The sequence below is a fragment of the Camelina sativa genome, chromosome 7 (genome assembly GCF_000633955.1).
Source record: "Camelina sativa cultivar DH55 chromosome 7, Cs, whole genome shotgun sequence".
Taxonomy (NCBI): domain Eukaryota; kingdom Viridiplantae; phylum Streptophyta; class Magnoliopsida; order Brassicales; family Brassicaceae; genus Camelina; species Camelina sativa.
The window spans coordinates 27,900,842-27,918,845 of NC_025691.1; the positions used below are offsets into that span (position 1 = coordinate 27,900,842).

An 18,004-nucleotide genomic window follows, 5' to 3' on the forward strand; every position below is an offset into this window, starting at 1 on the left:
CAGGTTGGGCATCGTCGATAGATTCGATTGTTCTCAGATTTCACATTTGTTTTCTGACCTTTACAGAAATCGCAGAGCAACCATCCTTTCCCGTTACAATCCTCACACAGAATCACAGCTCCATCGAAATCACCCTTCAGCGAAAACAAAAAAAAATCCTCAAATTTCGAAAATTACAGACGAATTCGAATTCAAATTCATAGACATTTTTGTTTGTTTTTGGTACCTGCTGCGACTGCTCGACGAGCTGGGGATCTTGTTGTTGCTGAAGTGGAACGCATCGGAATGGCTTAAAGAGACAACGGTTACTTCGACGCGACGTGGATGAAGCCGCCGACGGTGATGGTGATGATGGCATGAGACGTAAATAAGATGAATTCGGAGGATGTAACATTATCCAAGTCGCCATTTTTTTTTTTTTTTCTTTTCTTTTCTTTCCCAATCCAACCAACTTCCGCGGCGGTTGATTCTCTCACTCAACAGCAGTCAACACAAAGTCCGGTACAGTAATTAGTGGGCTGATAATGGGTCATATGAAGGCCCATTAATTTGGATCAAAAATAAACCCATAACAGAAGCTTTTTGAGCTGTAGTATGAGTTTTACTGAATTCGAAGAGCTATAGAGTGTGTCGTCAATTAAACACGAACAAGAGAGCTCTCATACGTTGTTGTAGTAATTATTACAAGTAACGGAACCTTCTCAGTTACCAATCGCTTAAATTCAATGTGCGGCTACCATTGCTTAGGCCTTGCTCGATCAGGGAGTCTCAATTGAGGTTGGAGCGAACCAACCAAGTGACCCACCACGGAAGCTTGTGTCGTCTCATGTCTTTATTGGCTTTACGAGTTGGTTGGATTGTATATCAACAAAAAATGAAGATGACGATGAAGAGAAATGTCTTTATACTGAAACCGTTATTGAGTTTGAAGTGACATATCGTATGAAGAGATCAAAGGTTGCGCGACTCAAAGTAAGGGAGAATTTATGTTCAGATTTGAAGACTTTAATTTGTAAGTGTGAGTCTTTGTTACTCTAAACATACAAGATTACAAGGTGAAGCAAAACACAAAAAACCTTTTTGACCTAACAATTTTTGGGAAAGTTTAAGTAAGTTTGGTTCGGTTCTCCTAAAGAAAGAAATGTTGTTGTCGAAGTTGCACTGAATATTCAGTTAGGTTTATTGCGGAAAATTTCAATATTTGCTTCTAAGTCAGTTAATTTCGGTATAAAAGACAAAGTTTGGTTAAGTTCTGAAGTTTAAATTAGACTTAAAAATAGAAAATGATCAGGAAAATTAAATATTGATGAAAGATTATTGTCTAAGTCTAAGAGTTGAACTCCGATCCATACAAATTGTCAACTGTACAGGGCATGGACATTTAATTATCTTAGCTAGTTAAGATTATATAAAGATGAAAATGATAAGCAAGTCTAGCCTCACCATAGTTGAATAGATCTTACCATGATTAGTTGGTGATTATTGGTGGGTAGTAAGCATTTGGTATAAGCTGACCGATAGTTAACGTTGACCGATAAAAATCTCCGATGGCGACCATCACCACCCCCGCTGCTTCCACGGAAAAACTACTCTCTGAATGGCTGCCTCAAGTGTTCATCAGTTTCCGGGGGGCTGATCTTCGCCTTGGCTTCATAGGCTTTCTGAAGAAGGCCTTGAGGGAGAATAATATAAAGTACTATATCGACGAGGAAGAGCCCAGGGGGGCACGTCTTGAGATCCTTTTCGACAGGATCAAGGAGTCGCAAATCGCACTTGTGTTCTTCTCGATTCAGTACGCAGAGTCAGAGTGGTGCTTGGACGAACTGGTGGAAATTATGAAGAACATGGAGAAAGGAAAGCTCAAAGCACAATCGAATATGCATGATGATATTTACTCGATTCTAAAACCAGTAGCAAACTAAACACCAACATGCAACAAAAGAAAAAACCTATCTGACTCTGCGTACTGGTAGGTACGATAGCTTAATCGAGTAAATTATGAAGAACTGGTAGGTAACCTATCCACCTACCCTTAGCCATTGAGCTTTGTGCGCACATGTGCAAGTGCAACCCAAAAACATTACTCTATTAGTTTATTACAGAATGTTTTTAAGTTAATTTATAACCGAAAACAATTTTAATACTGATTATTCCAAGATTGTATTTGTATAGAAATAAATCTAACTTTAAACATTATGTAATAATCACAAAAAAAAAACACTTATGGGAACAAGTATTCACATAATTATGGATACTGTATAAGATGTATATAGATTCCAAACCAAACCAATTTAGTTTTTTTTTTTTCAAAGATAGTAAGAGAAACATTAATACAATTTGAGACATTAAAAAAAAAAAATGAGTCACAGTGACTTTTATACTTTACCTTCTCAGTAGTAAGTTTTCTTTCCGTATCCTGAGAATATATTGCCACGTGTTAGTCACCAAACCACACTCTCATCACACTCACACACACACACAAAAAAAAAAAACTTGTCGTCCTTTTTTTGTTTTAAAGTCCAATTTGATCAAACAAACAAATTCGAAGAAGAGAGAACCCAAAAAAAAAAAAAAAAACCTGTTTTCTGTTGGCAAATTCTCCGGCGAAATCAATCTTCTTCGTTAGTTTATTCAGAACATGGCGGCCGCGAAACTCGTGGCTTTGTTACTATTTCTCGCCTTGGTTTTCAATTTCACCACTTGTCTTGTCTTCGCCGACGCTGGAATCGACGGCGGTGAAGAACCGAAACACCGATCCGACGGCGGTGAAATCGAATTGGATCAACTTAATGCTAAAATCCGTGCCCTAGGTTTTTACACTCGGAATCTTACAGTTACTTCGATTTTTTTAACTTTTGTGCGAATTCTCTAATTTTGATGTTTTTTTTTTTATTTTTAATTTTGTTTGTTTTGGGGTTTTGTGAAGAATCTCAAATTGATGAGAAAACAAGAGAACTTAAAGGGAGAGAAGAGTTAGTAGCAGAGAAGGAGAAGCTTCTTCAAGAGAGACAAGCCAAAGTTGCTTCTTTGGAGACTGAGGTTTCTTCACTAAAGGTATGCATGCATATCTTATTGTTATGGTGTCTTACACTTCGTTGTATAGATTTGTAATCTTGCTTTCAGCTTCAGTTTTGTAATCTTCCTTCACTTGTTTTCAGAAAAAAGGTTCATCAGATTCTGTGGAATTGTTGAGCAAAGCACAAGCACGAGCTGCTGAGTTAGAGAAGCAGGTGAGAGATCTTTATTTTTTGAGAACTCATCTTGTATATGCATTTATGCTGCTTAATTCTTATTCTCAACGTTTCAGGTTGAGGTACTCAAGAACTTTCTAGAGCAAAAAAACAAGGAGAAAGAATCCACAGAAGCACGGAGTAGTGCAGCCGAGAAAAAGCTAAATGAATTGAACTCGAGACTTGAGAAAGTATGTTCTTTACATCCTTTGCTTCCTTTTTCTCGTGAGTCACGTTATTAGTATCTCTGTTAATCATTTATATAGCTTAACTCTGGTCGTGCAAAGTAATTGATTTTTCTTATTTATCTACCTTGTTTCATCTTTTGCTGGGTTTTCTTAAGGTTTTAGCCAATTAAATATAGCTCTGAGTGACTTTTTTTTTTTGGTCTTCCCTTTGGAGTTTTTGTGTCCTAGTTATATTATCTGTTCTACAGGACAACTCCTTTTCAAAGTCGATGTTTGGTTTTAATGTAGATTTTGGAATTGTATGCAAGTCAAGTATGGATGTGTGCTTTTTGTTTTTTTTTTGCCAAATTTTAACAAGAGAGTCCTGCAGTTTCACAAGACAAATGAAGAGCAGAAGAACAAAATACGAAAACTTGAGCGTGCTCTTAAACTCTCCGAGGTATGATGATATGGTGCTCATGGTTTTTGGTTTGGTTCTCCTCGACTTTTGGGTTTTTTTTCCATCACTTTTTAATCTTATCAAAATGAAATTATAGGAAGAAATGGTGCGGACAAAGTATGAAGCAACCACAAAGGCTAAGGAACTGATGGAGGTTCATGGCGCGTGNGTGGAAATTATGAAGAACATGGAGAAAGGAAAGCTCAAAGCACAATCGAATATGCATGATGATATTTACTCGATTCTAAAACCAGTAGCAAACTAAACACCAACATGCAACAAAAGAAAAAACCTATCTGACTCTGCGTACTGGTAGGTACGATAGCTTAATCGAGTAAATTATGAAGAACTGGTAGGTAACCTATCCACCTACCCTTAGCCATTGAGCTTTGTGCGCACATGTGCAAGTGCAACCCAAAAACATTACTCTATTAGTTTATTACAGAATGTTTTTAAGTTAATTTATAACCGAAAACAATTTTAATACTGATTATTCCAAGATTGTATTTGTATAGAAATAAATCTAACTTTAAACATTATGTAATAATCACAAAAAAAAAACACTTATGGGAACAAGTATTCACATAATTATGGATACTGTATAAGATGTATATAGATTCCAAACCAAACCAATTTAGTTTTTTTTTTTTCAAAGATAGTAAGAGAAACATTAATACAATTTGAGACATTAAAAAAAAAAAATGAGTCACAGTGACTTTTATACTTTACCTTCTCAGTAGTAAGTTTTCTTTCCGTATCCTGAGAATATATTGCCACGTGTTAGTCACCAAACCACACTCTCATCACACTCACACACACACACAAAAAAAAAAAACTTGTCGTCCTTTTTTTGTTTTAAAGTCCAATTTGATCAAACAAACAAATTCGAAGAAGAGAGAACCCAAAAAAAAAAAAAAAAACCTGTTTTCTGTTGGCAAATTCTCCGGCGAAATCAATCTTCTTCGTTAGTTTATTCAGAACATGGCGGCCGCGAAACTCGTGGCTTTGTTACTATTTCTCGCCTTGGTTTTCAATTTCACCACTTGTCTTGTCTTCGCCGACGCTGGAATCGACGGCGGTGAAGAACCGAAACACCGATCCGACGGCGGTGAAATCGAATTGGATCAACTTAATGCTAAAATCCGTGCCCTAGGTTTTTACACTCGGAATCTTACAGTTACTTCGATTTTTTTAACTTTTGTGCGAATTCTCTAATTTTGATGTTTTTTTTTTTATTTTTAATTTTGTTTGTTTTGGGGTTTTGTGAAGAATCTCAAATTGATGAGAAAACAAGAGAACTTAAAGGGAGAGAAGAGTTAGTAGCAGAGAAGGAGAAGCTTCTTCAAGAGAGACAAGCCAAAGTTGCTTCTTTGGAGACTGAGGTTTCTTCACTAAAGGTATGCATGCATATCTTATTGTTATGGTGTCTTACACTTCGTTGTATAGATTTGTAATCTTGCTTTCAGCTTCAGTTTTGTAATCTTCCTTCACTTGTTTTCAGAAAAAAGGTTCATCAGATTCTGTGGAATTGTTGAGCAAAGCACAAGCACGAGCTGCTGAGTTAGAGAAGCAGGTGAGAGATCTTTATTTTTTGAGAACTCATCTTGTATATGCATTTATGCTGCTTAATTCTTATTCTCAACGTTTCAGGTTGAGGTACTCAAGAACTTTCTAGAGCAAAAAAACAAGGAGAAAGAATCCACAGAAGCACGGAGTAGTGCAGCCGAGAAAAAGCTAAATGAATTGAACTCGAGACTTGAGAAAGTATGTTCTTTACATCCTTTGCTTCCTTTTTCTCGTGAGTCACGTTATTAGTATCTCTGTTAATCATTTATATAGCTTAACTCTGGTCGTGCAAAGTAATTGATTTTTCTTATTTATCTACCTTGTTTCATCTTTTGCTGGGTTTTCTTAAGGTTTTAGCCAATTAAATATAGCTCTGAGTGACTTTTTTTTTTTGGTCTTCCCTTTGGAGTTTTTGTGTCCTAGTTATATTATCTGTTCTACAGGACAACTCCTTTTCAAAGTCGATGTTTGGTTTTAATGTAGATTTTGGAATTGTATGCAAGTCAAGTATGGATGTGTGCTTTTTGTTTTTTTTTTGCCAAATTTTAACAAGAGAGTCCTGCAGTTTCACAAGACAAATGAAGAGCAGAAGAACAAAATACGAAAACTTGAGCGTGCTCTTAAACTCTCCGAGGTATGATGATATGGTGCTCATGGTTTTTGGTTTGGTTCTCCTCGACTTTTGGGTTTTTTTTCCATCACTTTTTAATCTTATCAAAATGAAATTATAGGAAGAAATGGTGCGGACAAAGTATGAAGCAACCACAAAGGCTAAGGAACTGATGGAGGTTCATGGCGCGTGGCTTCCCCCTTGGCTTGTTGTACACTGGGCTAAATTTCAGGTAAATAAAGTTTGTCTCTTACGACTTTCTGACGCAATAGATTTTCTCAACTAAAGTCGGCACTTCCTGAACTCAGACTGTTGCTGGGACACATTGGGACGCCCACGGAAAACCAATTATGGAGAAAGTAACTCATAAGGTACTGTTTATCCATTCGTATGATGATACATGTCTATTTAAGGAAACGTATGTCTAATGAAGTTTAATTATCTATTAGGTGACACAAGCCAAAAATCAAGCTGAAAAATGGGCTAAACCGCACATGGCTAATGTTAAAACTGTAAGCAGCTTACAACCAATGTCTANTTTTTTTTTTTTCAAAGATAGTAAGAGAAACATTAATACAATTTGAGACATTAAAAAAAAAAAATGAGTCACAGTGACTTTTATACTTTACCTTCTCAGTAGTAAGTTTTCTTTCCGTATCCTGAGAATATATTGCCACGTGTTAGTCACCAAACCACACTCTCATCACACTCACACACACACACAAAAAAAAAAAACTTGTCGTCCTTTTTTTGTTTTAAAGTCCAATTTGATCAAACAAACAAATTCGAAGAAGAGAGAACCCAAAAAAAAAAAAAAAAAACTGTTTTCTGTTGGCAAATTCTCCGGCGAAATCAATCTTCTTCGTTAGTTTATTCAGAACATGGCGGCCGCGAAACTCGTGGCTTTGTTACTATTTCTCGCCTTGGTTTTCAATTTCACCACTTGTCTTGTCTTCGCCGACGCTGGAATCGACGGCGGTGAAGAACCGAAACACCGATCCGACGGCGGTGAAATCGAATTGGATCAACTTAATGCTAAAATCCGTGCCCTAGGTTTTTACACTCGGAATCTTACAGTTACTTCGATTTTTTTAACTTTTGTGCGAATTCTCTAATTTTGATGTTTTTTTTTTTATTTTTAATTTTGTTTGTTTTGGGGTTTTGTGAAGAATCTCAAATTGATGAGAAAACAAGAGAACTTAAAGGGAGAGAAGAGTTAGTAGCAGAGAAGGAGAAGCTTCTTCAAGAGAGACAAGCCAAAGTTGCTTCTTTGGAGACTGAGGTTTCTTCACTAAAGGTATGCATGCATATCTTATTGTTATGGTGTCTTACACTTCGTTGTATAGATTTGTAATCTTGCTTTCAGCTTCAGTTTTGTAATCTTCCTTCACTTGTTTTCAGAAAAAAGGTTCATCAGATTCTGTGGAATTGTTGAGCAAAGCACAAGCACGAGCTGCTGAGTTAGAGAAGCAGGTGAGAGATCTTTATTTTTTGAGAACTCATCTTGTATATGCATTTATGCTGCTTAATTCTTATTCTCAACGTTTCAGGTTGAGGTACTCAAGAACTTTCTAGAGCAAAAAAACAAGGAGAAAGAATCCACAGAAGCACGGAGTAGTGCAGCCGAGAAAAAGCTAAATGAATTGAACTCGAGACTTGAGAAAGTATGTTCTTTACATCCTTTGCTTCCTTTTTCTCGTGAGTCACGTTATTAGTATCTCTGTTAATCATTTATATAGCTTAACTCTGGTCGTGCAAAGTAATTGATTTTTCTTATTTATCTACCTTGTTTCATCTTTTGCTGGGTTTTCTTAAGGTTTTAGCCAATTAAATATAGCTCTGAGTGACTTTTTTTTTTTGGTCTTCCCTTTGGAGTTTTTGTGTCCTAGTTATATTATCTGTTCTACAGGACAACTCCTTTTCAAAGTCGATGTTTGGTTTTAATGTAGATTTTGGAATTGTATGCAAGTCAAGTATGGATGTGTGCTTTTTGTTTTTTTTTTGCCAAATTTTAACAAGAGAGTCCTGCAGTTTCACAAGACAAATGAAGAGCAGAAGAACAAAATACGAAAACTTGAGCGTGCTCTTAAACTCTCCGAGGTATGATGATATGGTGCTCATGGTTTTTGGTTTGGTTCTCCTCGACTTTTGGGTTTTTTTTCCATCACTTTTTAATCTTATCAAAATGAAATTATAGGAAGAAATGGTGCGGACAAAGTATGAAGCAACCACAAAGGCTAAGGAACTGATGGAGGTTCATGGCGCGTGGCTTCCCCCTTGGCTTGTTGTACACTGGGCTAAATTTCAGGTAAATAAAGTTTGTCTCTTACGACTTTCTGACGCAATAGATTTTCTCAACTAAAGTCGGCACTTCCTGAACTCAGACTGTTGCTGGGACACATTGGGACGCCCACGGAAAACCAATTATGGAGAAAGTAACTCATAAGGTACTGTTTATCCATTCGTATGATGATACATGTCTATTTAAGGAAACGTATGTCTAATGAAGTTTAATTATCTATTAGGTGACACAAGCCAAAAATCAAGCTGAAAAATGGGCTAAACCGCACATGGCTAATGTTAAAACTGTAAGCAGCTTACAACCAATGTCTATCATTACTCCTCATGAGGCTCTTATGGTTATGCTTATGCTTATGCAATTCTGTTTCCAGAAATATATTCCGGCCATGAAAGAGACTGTTAAAACACATGTTGAGCCACACGTGCAAACACTATCTACCAAAGCGAAAGAGGCTTACCATGCTTCCAAGAGTGCAGTTACTCCACATATTGTTAAGTTTCAAGAACATGTAGATCCATATTACCAGGTGAAGTATTTTTTCTTTTTCTTTTTGATATTAGTCTTTCAGCTTATCGTTGATGACAATATCCACTTAATGCGTTCTGTTTTTGCTCTCCAGGAGGCTAAAAAATTTAGCAAGCCATACGTTGATCAAGTAGCCACGGCCACAAAACCACATGTTGATAAGGTGAGAGCTACCATGAANGCTGAGTTAGAGAAGCAGGTGAGAGATCTTTATTTTTTGAGAACTCATCTTGTATATGCATTTATGCTGCTTAATTCTTATTCTCAACGTTTCAGGTTGAGGTACTCAAGAACTTTCTAGAGCAAAAAAACAAGGAGAAAGAATCCACAGAAGCACGGAGTAGTGCAGCCGAGAAAAAGCTAAATGAATTGAACTCGAGACTTGAGAAAGTATGTTCTTTACATCCTTTGCTTCCTTTTTCTCGTGAGTCACGTTATTAGTATCTCTGTTAATCATTTATATAGCTTAACTCTGGTCGTGCAAAGTAATTGATTTTTCTTATTTATCTACCTTGTTTCATCTTTTGCTGGGTTTTCTTAAGGTTTTAGCCAATTAAATATAGCTCTGAGTGACTTTTTTTTTTTGGTCTTCCCTTTGGAGTTTTTGTGTCCTAGTTATATTATCTGTTCTACAGGACAACTCCTTTTCAAAGTCGATGTTTGGTTTTAATGTAGATTTTGGAATTGTATGCAAGTCAAGTATGGATGTGTGCTTTTTGTTTTTTTTTTGCCAAATTTTAACAAGAGAGTCCTGCAGTTTCACAAGACAAATGAAGAGCAGAAGAACAAAATACGAAAACTTGAGCGTGCTCTTAAACTCTCCGAGGTATGATGATATGGTGCTCATGGTTTTTGGTTTGGTTCTCCTCGACTTTTGGGTTTTTTTTCCATCACTTTTTAATCTTATCAAAATGAAATTATAGGAAGAAATGGTGCGGACAAAGTATGAAGCAACCACAAAGGCTAAGGAACTGATGGAGGTTCATGGCGCGTGGCTTCCCCCTTGGCTTGTTGTACACTGGGCTAAATTTCAGGTAAATAAAGTTTGTCTCTTACGACTTTCTGACGCAATAGATTTTCTCAACTAAAGTCGGCACTTCCTGAACTCAGACTGTTGCTGGGACACATTGGGACGCCCACGGAAAACCAATTATGGAGAAAGTAACTCATAAGGTACTGTTTATCCATTCGTATGATGATACATGTCTATTTAAGGAAACGTATGTCTAATGAAGTTTAATTATCTATTAGGTGACACAAGCCAAAAATCAAGCTGAAAAATGGGCTAAACCGCACATGGCTAATGTTAAAACTGTAAGCAGCTTACAACCAATGTCTATCATTACTCCTCATGAGGCTCTTATGGTTATGCTTATGCTTATGCAATTCTGTTTCCAGAAATATATTCCGGCCATGAAAGAGACTGTTAAAACACATGTTGAGCCACACGTGCAAACACTATCTACCAAAGCGAAAGAGGCTTACCATGCTTCCAAGAGTGCAGTTACTCCACATATTGTTAAGTTTCAAGAACATGTAGATCCATATTACCAGGTGAAGTATTTTTTCTTTTTCTTTTTGATATTAGTCTTTCAGCTTATCGTTGATGACAATATCCACTTAATGCGTTCTGTTTTTGCTCTCCAGGAGGCTAAAAAATTTAGCAAGCCATACGTTGATCAAGTAGCCACGGCCACAAAACCACATGTTGATAAGGTGAGAGCTACCATGAAACCTTACACAAAGAAGGCGGTTCACATCTACAAAGAGTCCCTAAAATCTGCCTCAACGTATCACCATCAGGTCAGAATGGGAAGCACTGTGTATATTATATATACATTCGAGTTATGAATAGTAGTACCATTTCTGGAGGAATATGTTGTCTTTTAAGCTGATAAGTGTGTCTATCTGTGAAGCTTCAAGCCAATGTCGAAAGAAAATTGAAGAGCCATGAGCTGATGGAACCTTTTGCCACGAAAGAGTTCATTTGGTTTACGGTATGTTTTCTGGTCTTGTACTCTTTAAGACATCATGCTTTTTTGTTCTTTTGCCTCTCAGCTTAAATGTTGAACTGTTCACTGCAGGCCTCTGCTTTGTTGGCGTTACCTATCTTCATAGTGTACAAATTTCTCTGTTCGCTCTTCTGGCAAGTTTCTTATAAACAATCATTATCTATAAGATGTTAATATTAACTTTCAGTATATTGCTCTCTAGTTAGTACAGATACTCCATTCTCGATTTCACTTAATGACCTTCAGTGAGTTTGTTATATGTTTATTGCAGCACAAAGACAAAGAAGCCTATCAGACAGCCTCATCACCATACTCGCCGTAAGGCCAAAAGGGGTCATTCTGACAAGTGAAGTCACATGATTATGCTGTTGTCACTTCCGCGTGCTATAAATATTAGAGGTACATCTTACATTCTGCTTAAATACACGTCGCAGAATGGATCTGGAACAAAGAATGTGCAGTCGTTGAATAGGTCGATAGGCCAAGCCAGAACTTACTTTCCATAGACTTATGTTAAATGCTCATATAGTGTAAAAGCTATTACTCACTAGTGACTGAGGTTAAATCTTTGGAGTGATTTGTGTCAAGTGACTTGACCTTTCGCTATACTCTTGCAGGTAAAGACGGATTTTGATGCGTTCTCTTTGTGCTTCAGCAACAGTCTATATGTTTTCTTCGTTAGTATGAAAGAGACAGCTTATGTTAGAGGTATCTTATGGTTTAAGCTCGCTGTGCACAAGTGTTTCTTCTCTCTCTCTCTCTCCGTTTTTGAGATACCTTTTGGATATAAAGTTTTCAGTCTTTTTATACAGAGAAGATTAGACATCTAGAGGAAATCTAGCAAGGGCTTGGTTTGAGTATTTTGTGATTTATTGTGGATAAATTTGGGAGTTCCTCCATTACTCTTTTTTAAAACCCATGGTTTTTTTTTTCTTTTATCCTTTTTGAAATATTGGGAAATATTAATATTACAGCTTTTATATATGTGTAACTGAAAATCATAAGAGTCACACCATAATTGGCTTGACTAACCTTTGAATCTTGATATCTTCCTAGAATAGGTAAACAAATGCGACAATAAAAACAAACAAAAAGGTTTTACTGACAAGTAAAGGGAACTTTCTTCCGCGTGCAAACAAATTAAGAACCATAACATAAGGTGACAATTACCACTTAATAAGATGGCCAGTATCCATCCAAGTCCATGCACTGGCTCATCTCCACATTTCCAAACCCGTTTTCGCCGTTGAACGAAGCACTAACCGAGGCGACATCCTCGAGTGACACAACAGGAGGCGGCTGGACCAGTGCACCGCCAAGGTTGAGATTGAGCCCTGAGACAGGCATGTGGACGTTGTAGTTCATTAGCTGCTGATGATGAGCAGAGTCCATGGTGGTGCTTGTGGAGGCACGGAAGACCCTAGAGAGCTCGGCTAGGTGAACCGCATTAGCCATGATGGACTGGTTAATATTGAGGCTTGGGTGTGGGTGTAGATGCGGTGGGAGTTGAAGGAGGTCTGATGAGTAATTAGGGTTGTTGTTATTGGTTGATAGTAATGAGGCTCTTGCGTGGTTGTGGTTATGACTCGTGCTGCTGCTACTGCTGCTTATGTATTTCTTGGTTGCTTCTGTTTTCTTGAATACTCTACACACTACCCACTCGTCTTGCTGCATTTACGTGTACCATCATAGATGACGAAATAAGAATTATGTAACAAAAAACAAAGAGGGAAAATATTATACCTTGGAGTTTCTGTAGGAAGACTTAGAGTGAAGTCGATATTCATGCATGACCCAACTAGTCTTCTCCCCACGAGGAGCTCTTCCTCTGTAGAAGACCAAAGTCTTCTTCATTCCGACTAACTCCGATGTTGTGCTATTATATATCTCTTTGTCTTTTCCGGTGGTTTTCCAATATCCTGTATTCGTCGCCCTATTCGTCCTCACCCCTGTCGGGTACTTCCGGTCCCGTAGACTGAAAAAGTACCATTCTTTTCCTCCCATCTTCGCCTTCTCTATCAACAATTTACTCAAACAGAAACTTTGTGAATAACTTGGCGAATTAACTATATATATATATATATATATATATTTTTGATATATTTCCAAAATGTTAACATATATATTACTAATAATTAAGCTTTCTGCTTCTATAATCGACGGTAATAATATATTATGTTGTGACGATTAGTAAAGCGACTCTTTGAAAAAATGGTATTGGTATGTCAGATGAATCCTAGAGTAATGAAGTTAACTGTAAAATAGTGGATACATTTTGAGCTGAGTAATGATGAATGTTAATAAATTAGGTTTTTTAGATGAGTGATTTGTTATGTTATAAAGTTATATTTTTAAAAAATGTGTTATTAAGCTGAATAATCCGCACAGTTTGGAACTAAGATAACTAGATAAGAAACAAAGATAATGTTAGTTTATCAATATCTTGATTATGGATGGAAGTAAAGACAAAATAAGTTGATGAGAAATTAACGTACGTACGGTAGTGAATGCATGACTTCCGTTCATGTAACTAATGTTTGTTAGGAAACTTCATCGTGTGACTTTCTATTTTCAAGATACATGCTTACTTTTTTCTCTCTCTCTTTCTATACCGAGCATTTTTTAAGGAAACTTCATCTACTCCAAAGATTTTTTTGATAAATTAATGTATTCCATATATTTTACATTTATATTGTGACCGAAAGGAAAAAGGGAAAAAAGATTTTTACATCTATCTAGCCTTCACACCACAACCACATGCTTATCCCTTAGCTTTTTTTTGGGGGCAAAATTCATTAGTTTATAGTACAAGAAAATAGTTTTATAGATTGTGATTGGGATAGCTAATACAAAGGAATTACAACCAATGTACTCTCTTTTACACTAACTGACTTACGACTAGTATCTAGAATATCCTCATGACATTATTGCATGCATTTTCATAAGGCGAATTATATATATAGTGGGTGTAAATATATGTTATGAACTTTTAGATGCTTCCCAAAATAGAAGATCATTATTTATGTGTACATGTGTAGATCTAGTATATACATACACACATATATATATATATATACATGTGGCATGTTCTTAGCATTCAATGACTCATTTCTATCAATTTCCTCATGTATGTATACCATATATATGCTTAAAGTAGAAGAACACATAATTTTGGTTTTTAATATGTTCAAAAAATTGCTTCGGATATTTTCTAACCCAAATAAATAAGGTCATACCAATCTTGAATAAAATCAACGATGTATATCAATATGCACATGTATCTATCTACCCATCAAAAAAAAATATTTATCTACATATCGAAGAGATATACATGTGATCTTTTATGTGTGTGTGCGCGCGCGCGCGTGTGTAGGAAGAAAGTCTTAAGAGTAAATAACGTACCAGGAAGCTCCCACGGTTCGGACTTGTTGAGATCAACATCGGCGATTGCTTTGCCGGTGAAGTTTTGATCGGCGATCTTATTAACCAAGTAAAAAGATATTAGCTCCTCATCCGTTGGATGAAATCTGAAACCTGGCGGCAAAGCTTCTTCTTCTTTCTTCTGCTGTTGGTGATCTCCTTGTTCCATTTTATATGATCTTTAGTCCAGGTCCAAGAACCTTTCAATATCTCCTTGAAACACATATAGTAACATCTCTAAGATTCACAATCCATAAGATAAAGGTACTAAAAGAGGAATTCGAAAAGAAAAAAACAACACGAGATATGACAAGTATAGGGTGAGATATATTGGGCTTACTTGTATGGAAGAAGAAAAACCAGACAACCAAAACTTTTATGAGATTAGGGTTTTGGTGGTATTTATATATCACTAGACAGGGATGACTTGCGACTATTCTAAGGAGGAAATTATGAAGGAAGAAGCGAAAAAGACAAAGAAGACAAAATAAGGGTAGGGTTTTTTCTTCTTTTCTTCTTACTTTGTCGTGCATGTTATTAAAAAAACAATTACTATAACACGGTTTTGCCTTTATAAATTTATTAATTATAATATATACAATATTTAAGTTCTTGCATATTTAGGAAACCCAATTACAGTTACCATCCAAGATTGAAAGACATGGAACTTTAAAATGAAGACTGCTTTATAATAAGATACTGCTTTGTAAGTATTTACATTTTAGTGTTTATGTGATTATCTATAAATAATTGAATTAACATTATACTATCTTATCGAGTAGAAATTATAATGTAGAAAAAAGAGGAAAATGTGGAAGAGACTAGAGAGAGTGTGCATGAAGCTCTCACCTAATAAGGGTCTTCAAGTACAAGGTACATGCAGCTTAACCTCCCACGTCCAAATTTTATCCTTTGTTTATTTTGTGTAGTTGGTCAAGAAATTCTCCTTTTAGGACCCTTACTAATTCATCTTACCTTATACATATATATATCCCCTGAAATAATTACGTGTTGGTGTCGTATCTCCCACGATTCAGTTCATTTTGTTCCTAGGCTCGGATCATATCAAAATGTATAGAATTCTTTTATATGATTGGCCTGTAAATGAACCAATGGTCGATGCTTAAAGAGTCAAAATTGTATATATTTTGCATTCATTTGTGATTTAGTTTTACAAATAAAATGGTACTAAATAACACTTTAAGGGAAGAAAAGGGAATAGTATAGAGGTGGACCAATAGAGGTAATATAGTTTTTCTCACCTGAACAATTAATATTATTCCAAAAATTATTTTTTCTATGTAATCATATACATATTAATAAAATATAAAGCTGACGACTTTGTCTTTTGAACACATTTTTCTATCCATTCATGTTCATTGTTTACTAGACTTGGTGTTTATTTACATGAGATTCGGTTATGTTCTTTTTCTTTTATTATTGTGAGTCGAATCGAGTGAGAAAAAAAAAGGATCGTTTTGTCTCCCTACTATTATCCAAATCTGCAAATGAGCCTAGAAATAGTTTATCACTAGGAATCAACAACCTTAATTATTGCTAAATCATTAAAGGTTTGAAAGATAAATGATGATGATTTCTCTTAAATATTGCTGATGATGACTATGATTAGTTTGAACAAAAAAATCTCTTCCTATCAAGACCACAAAATGACCAATATTAATTAGTTCTATAATGTATCTTATACTTCAATTTGGAAAAGAAAAAAAATTGGGACTTTTACCAAAGATATAATATGGATGACTGTTTGTATAATTGTTGTCTCCTTCAATTGTATCTTTAAGGATTTCATATAATCATTCAACAACCCGCGGATTCATTTGCTCCATTACTATTCACAAAGAAGAAAAATGTTGTTAAAGAGATTTAGTAACAACAAAATTTACCAATTGGTAACTCAACCTAGCACTTTAGGTACTCTCACTTCGAGATCATTTGGTATAAATTACTTAATAGATAATCACATTTCCTTTACGGTCCAAATATTGCGGACACACTATTGGTTTGCTCCAAAACTTTTTACGACTTGTCCTAAAATATTAATGATACCCGACAAAGAGGCTTATATAGTAGTAATTAATAAGTAGAAACCCAACATTTCATTTAGAAATTCCGGTTTGACTTACTAGCTAGTAGTATAGGATATGAAGAACTTGATCACAAACAACAACATATTTACGTACATTAATATTCTCATATTTAGAAACAATTAGCTTGGACTACGTCATCAAAAGTACAAGAAAATTGCACAAATTCGCTTAATTAGTAGACATTTAACCGCAATCAAGTGTATTTATCGATAAAATTATCTATTTTTTGGACGACACCACTGAGTTAATAAACTATGTTGCTCAAATTTTCGTTAACTAAAATAATATATTAGAATTCTATCAGATGAAACATGCCGATTTTGAAAATAGCCACGACAATTATACTTTGAGAAGATATAATACTATATATATTATAGTATTTTCCCTCATATATATTCATAGTCTTCCAGAAAATACAATAGGTTTAACTTATCAAACACTTCATGTAAGAAAACGAAATGCGTCTTCAATCAAGGACGAGTGTCCCGATCATTAGGAACCTACCGTTCTTTGTACATTTTAGTCTTAATGTTTCCTCCGAAGCTATCACCATTACGTATAACGATTTTTTTTATTAGCAAAAATATGTTAAAAGATTGTTATAATCTGTTTACAGTTCAAAATCTTCAAAATGTTAAGATATACTCACTCGTACAAGAAATTACGACACGTTCATTTCATCAAATCATCTTTGCGTGTGTTATATATTAACTCCTAATCTAATATGTTATTGGGTAACCACTTTTTACTACGAAGAATTATTAAAAATTTCCGTTAGAAAACAATCTTAATTAAGTCAATTTGCTTGACTATATGTAATTTTCAAAAATCAATACTATATATGCACGATAATAGAAACTATAGTGGCACTTTGTGCTATATGATGTACTTATTAATTGTGTTCATTTTGCATGGCGGACACCTACTACACAAATTGCTACAAAACGTAACGTAATTTGATTGATACGGATACATGTATGTTTTGGTAGTATCCACCGAGGTGTGTGAACGTTCATCGATGTGTTACAACTGAGCCACTCACCACAAACCTAGCTCCACCTGTGGGTTATATGTATTACCCGAGACATATCTAATGTAATTTAAAAACTGTTTTGGTAATTCCATAAAAAATGACGAGAAAAAAGTAATATTTTATTAGTGATTTACAAGTTGATATAAACATATCTACTTAAACCAGAAAGTGACACATTCATGGAAAAAAAGGATTTGATTGATGCGGAATTCATGCTTGGTATGCTACTTGTAACACACTTCATATATAATTCTGGTATTTTTTTTTACCGTATAATTATCAATAAAAATCTCTATACATATATGTATTGCTGATTTGTCTTTTATCTAAATTTAATAATTGTTTGCACAAATTTGCAAGCAACAATCTTTCGAGATGGACACGTACCTTGTAGTCCAATCCCAATAGTAGTATCGACTTATAATTTTTGTGTTTTACTTTATGACATCTACGACATCGACGAATATAGAATTAGACATACATTGTTGTTACATTAGTGAAGCTTATATATATATTGTTTCAGTTTCAAATATTAGCGGTTTGAAAACAAGTTTTTAAAAGAGGGGGGGGG

General features: G+C 35.4%; 5 protein-coding genes across 7 annotated transcripts in view; 3 read left to right on the plus strand and 2 right to left on the minus strand.

Annotated features, from left to right (window-relative positions):
* LOC104702957 overlaps positions 1–456 on the minus strand; it is a 1,647-nt gene extending 1,191 nt beyond the window's left edge. Inside the window, exons 1-2 of the mRNA XM_010418891.2 lie at positions 227–456; positions 1–134 (exon numbers count right to left, since the gene is read on the minus strand). The exon at positions 1–134 is cut by the window's left edge and continues 2 nt beyond it. Of these exons, the coding sequence (XP_010417193.1) occupies positions 1–134; positions 227–409 (317 nt within the window). The 5' untranslated portion in view covers positions 410–456. The remainder of the gene's footprint in view (positions 135–226) is intronic.
* On the plus strand, positions 2,526–3,863 carry LOC104705010 (cingulin-like). The gene is made up of 5 exons (XM_010421003.1): positions 2,526–2,810; positions 2,927–3,054; positions 3,159–3,230; positions 3,308–3,421; positions 3,789–3,863. Exons 1-5 carry the CDS (start codon positions 2,639–2,641, stop codon positions 3,861–3,863), a joined length of 561 nt encoding a protein of 186 aa, XP_010419305.1. The 5' UTR covers positions 2,526–2,638.
* Positions 4,726–6,063, plus strand: LOC104705011 (cingulin). The gene is made up of 5 exons (XM_010421004.1): positions 4,726–5,010; positions 5,127–5,254; positions 5,359–5,430; positions 5,508–5,621; positions 5,989–6,063. The coding sequence occupies exons 1-5, from the start codon at positions 4,839–4,841 to the stop codon at positions 6,061–6,063; spliced, it is 561 nt and encodes a 186-aa protein (XP_010419306.1). The 5' UTR covers positions 4,726–4,838.
* LOC104702963 (apolipoprotein A-IV) lies at positions 6,837–11,803 on the plus strand. Its single transcript, XM_010418899.2, has 15 exons — positions 6,837–7,086; positions 7,203–7,330; positions 7,435–7,506; positions 7,584–7,697; positions 8,065–8,133; positions 8,231–8,341; positions 8,418–8,480; positions 8,559–8,621; positions 8,706–8,861; positions 8,955–9,023; positions 10,577–10,663; positions 10,777–10,857; positions 10,945–11,006; positions 11,144–11,271; positions 11,490–11,803. Exons 1-14 carry the CDS (start codon positions 6,915–6,917, stop codon positions 11,220–11,222), a joined length of 1,326 nt encoding a protein of 441 aa, XP_010417201.1. The 5' UTR covers positions 6,837–6,914; the 3' UTR covers positions 11,223–11,271; positions 11,490–11,803.
* LOC104702962 (protein CUP-SHAPED COTYLEDON 3-like) lies at positions 11,831–14,720 on the minus strand. Of its 3 annotated transcripts, none has more exons than XM_010418898.2 (4): positions 14,633–14,720; positions 14,275–14,502; positions 12,616–12,887; positions 11,831–12,540 (listed from the first exon to the last, which is right to left on the minus strand). In XM_010418898.2, exons 2-4 carry the CDS (start codon positions 14,459–14,461, stop codon positions 12,046–12,048), a joined length of 954 nt encoding a protein of 317 aa, XP_010417200.1. In that variant the 5' UTR covers positions 14,462–14,502; positions 14,633–14,720; the 3' UTR covers positions 11,831–12,045. The 3 variants fall into 3 exon arrangements, with proteins under 3 accessions (XP_010417200.1, XP_010417199.1, XP_019083731.1); XM_010418897.2 differs by having other exon boundaries at positions 14,275–14,505; positions 14,633–14,678; XM_019228186.1 differs by lacking the exon at positions 14,633–14,720 and having other exon boundaries at positions 14,275–14,619.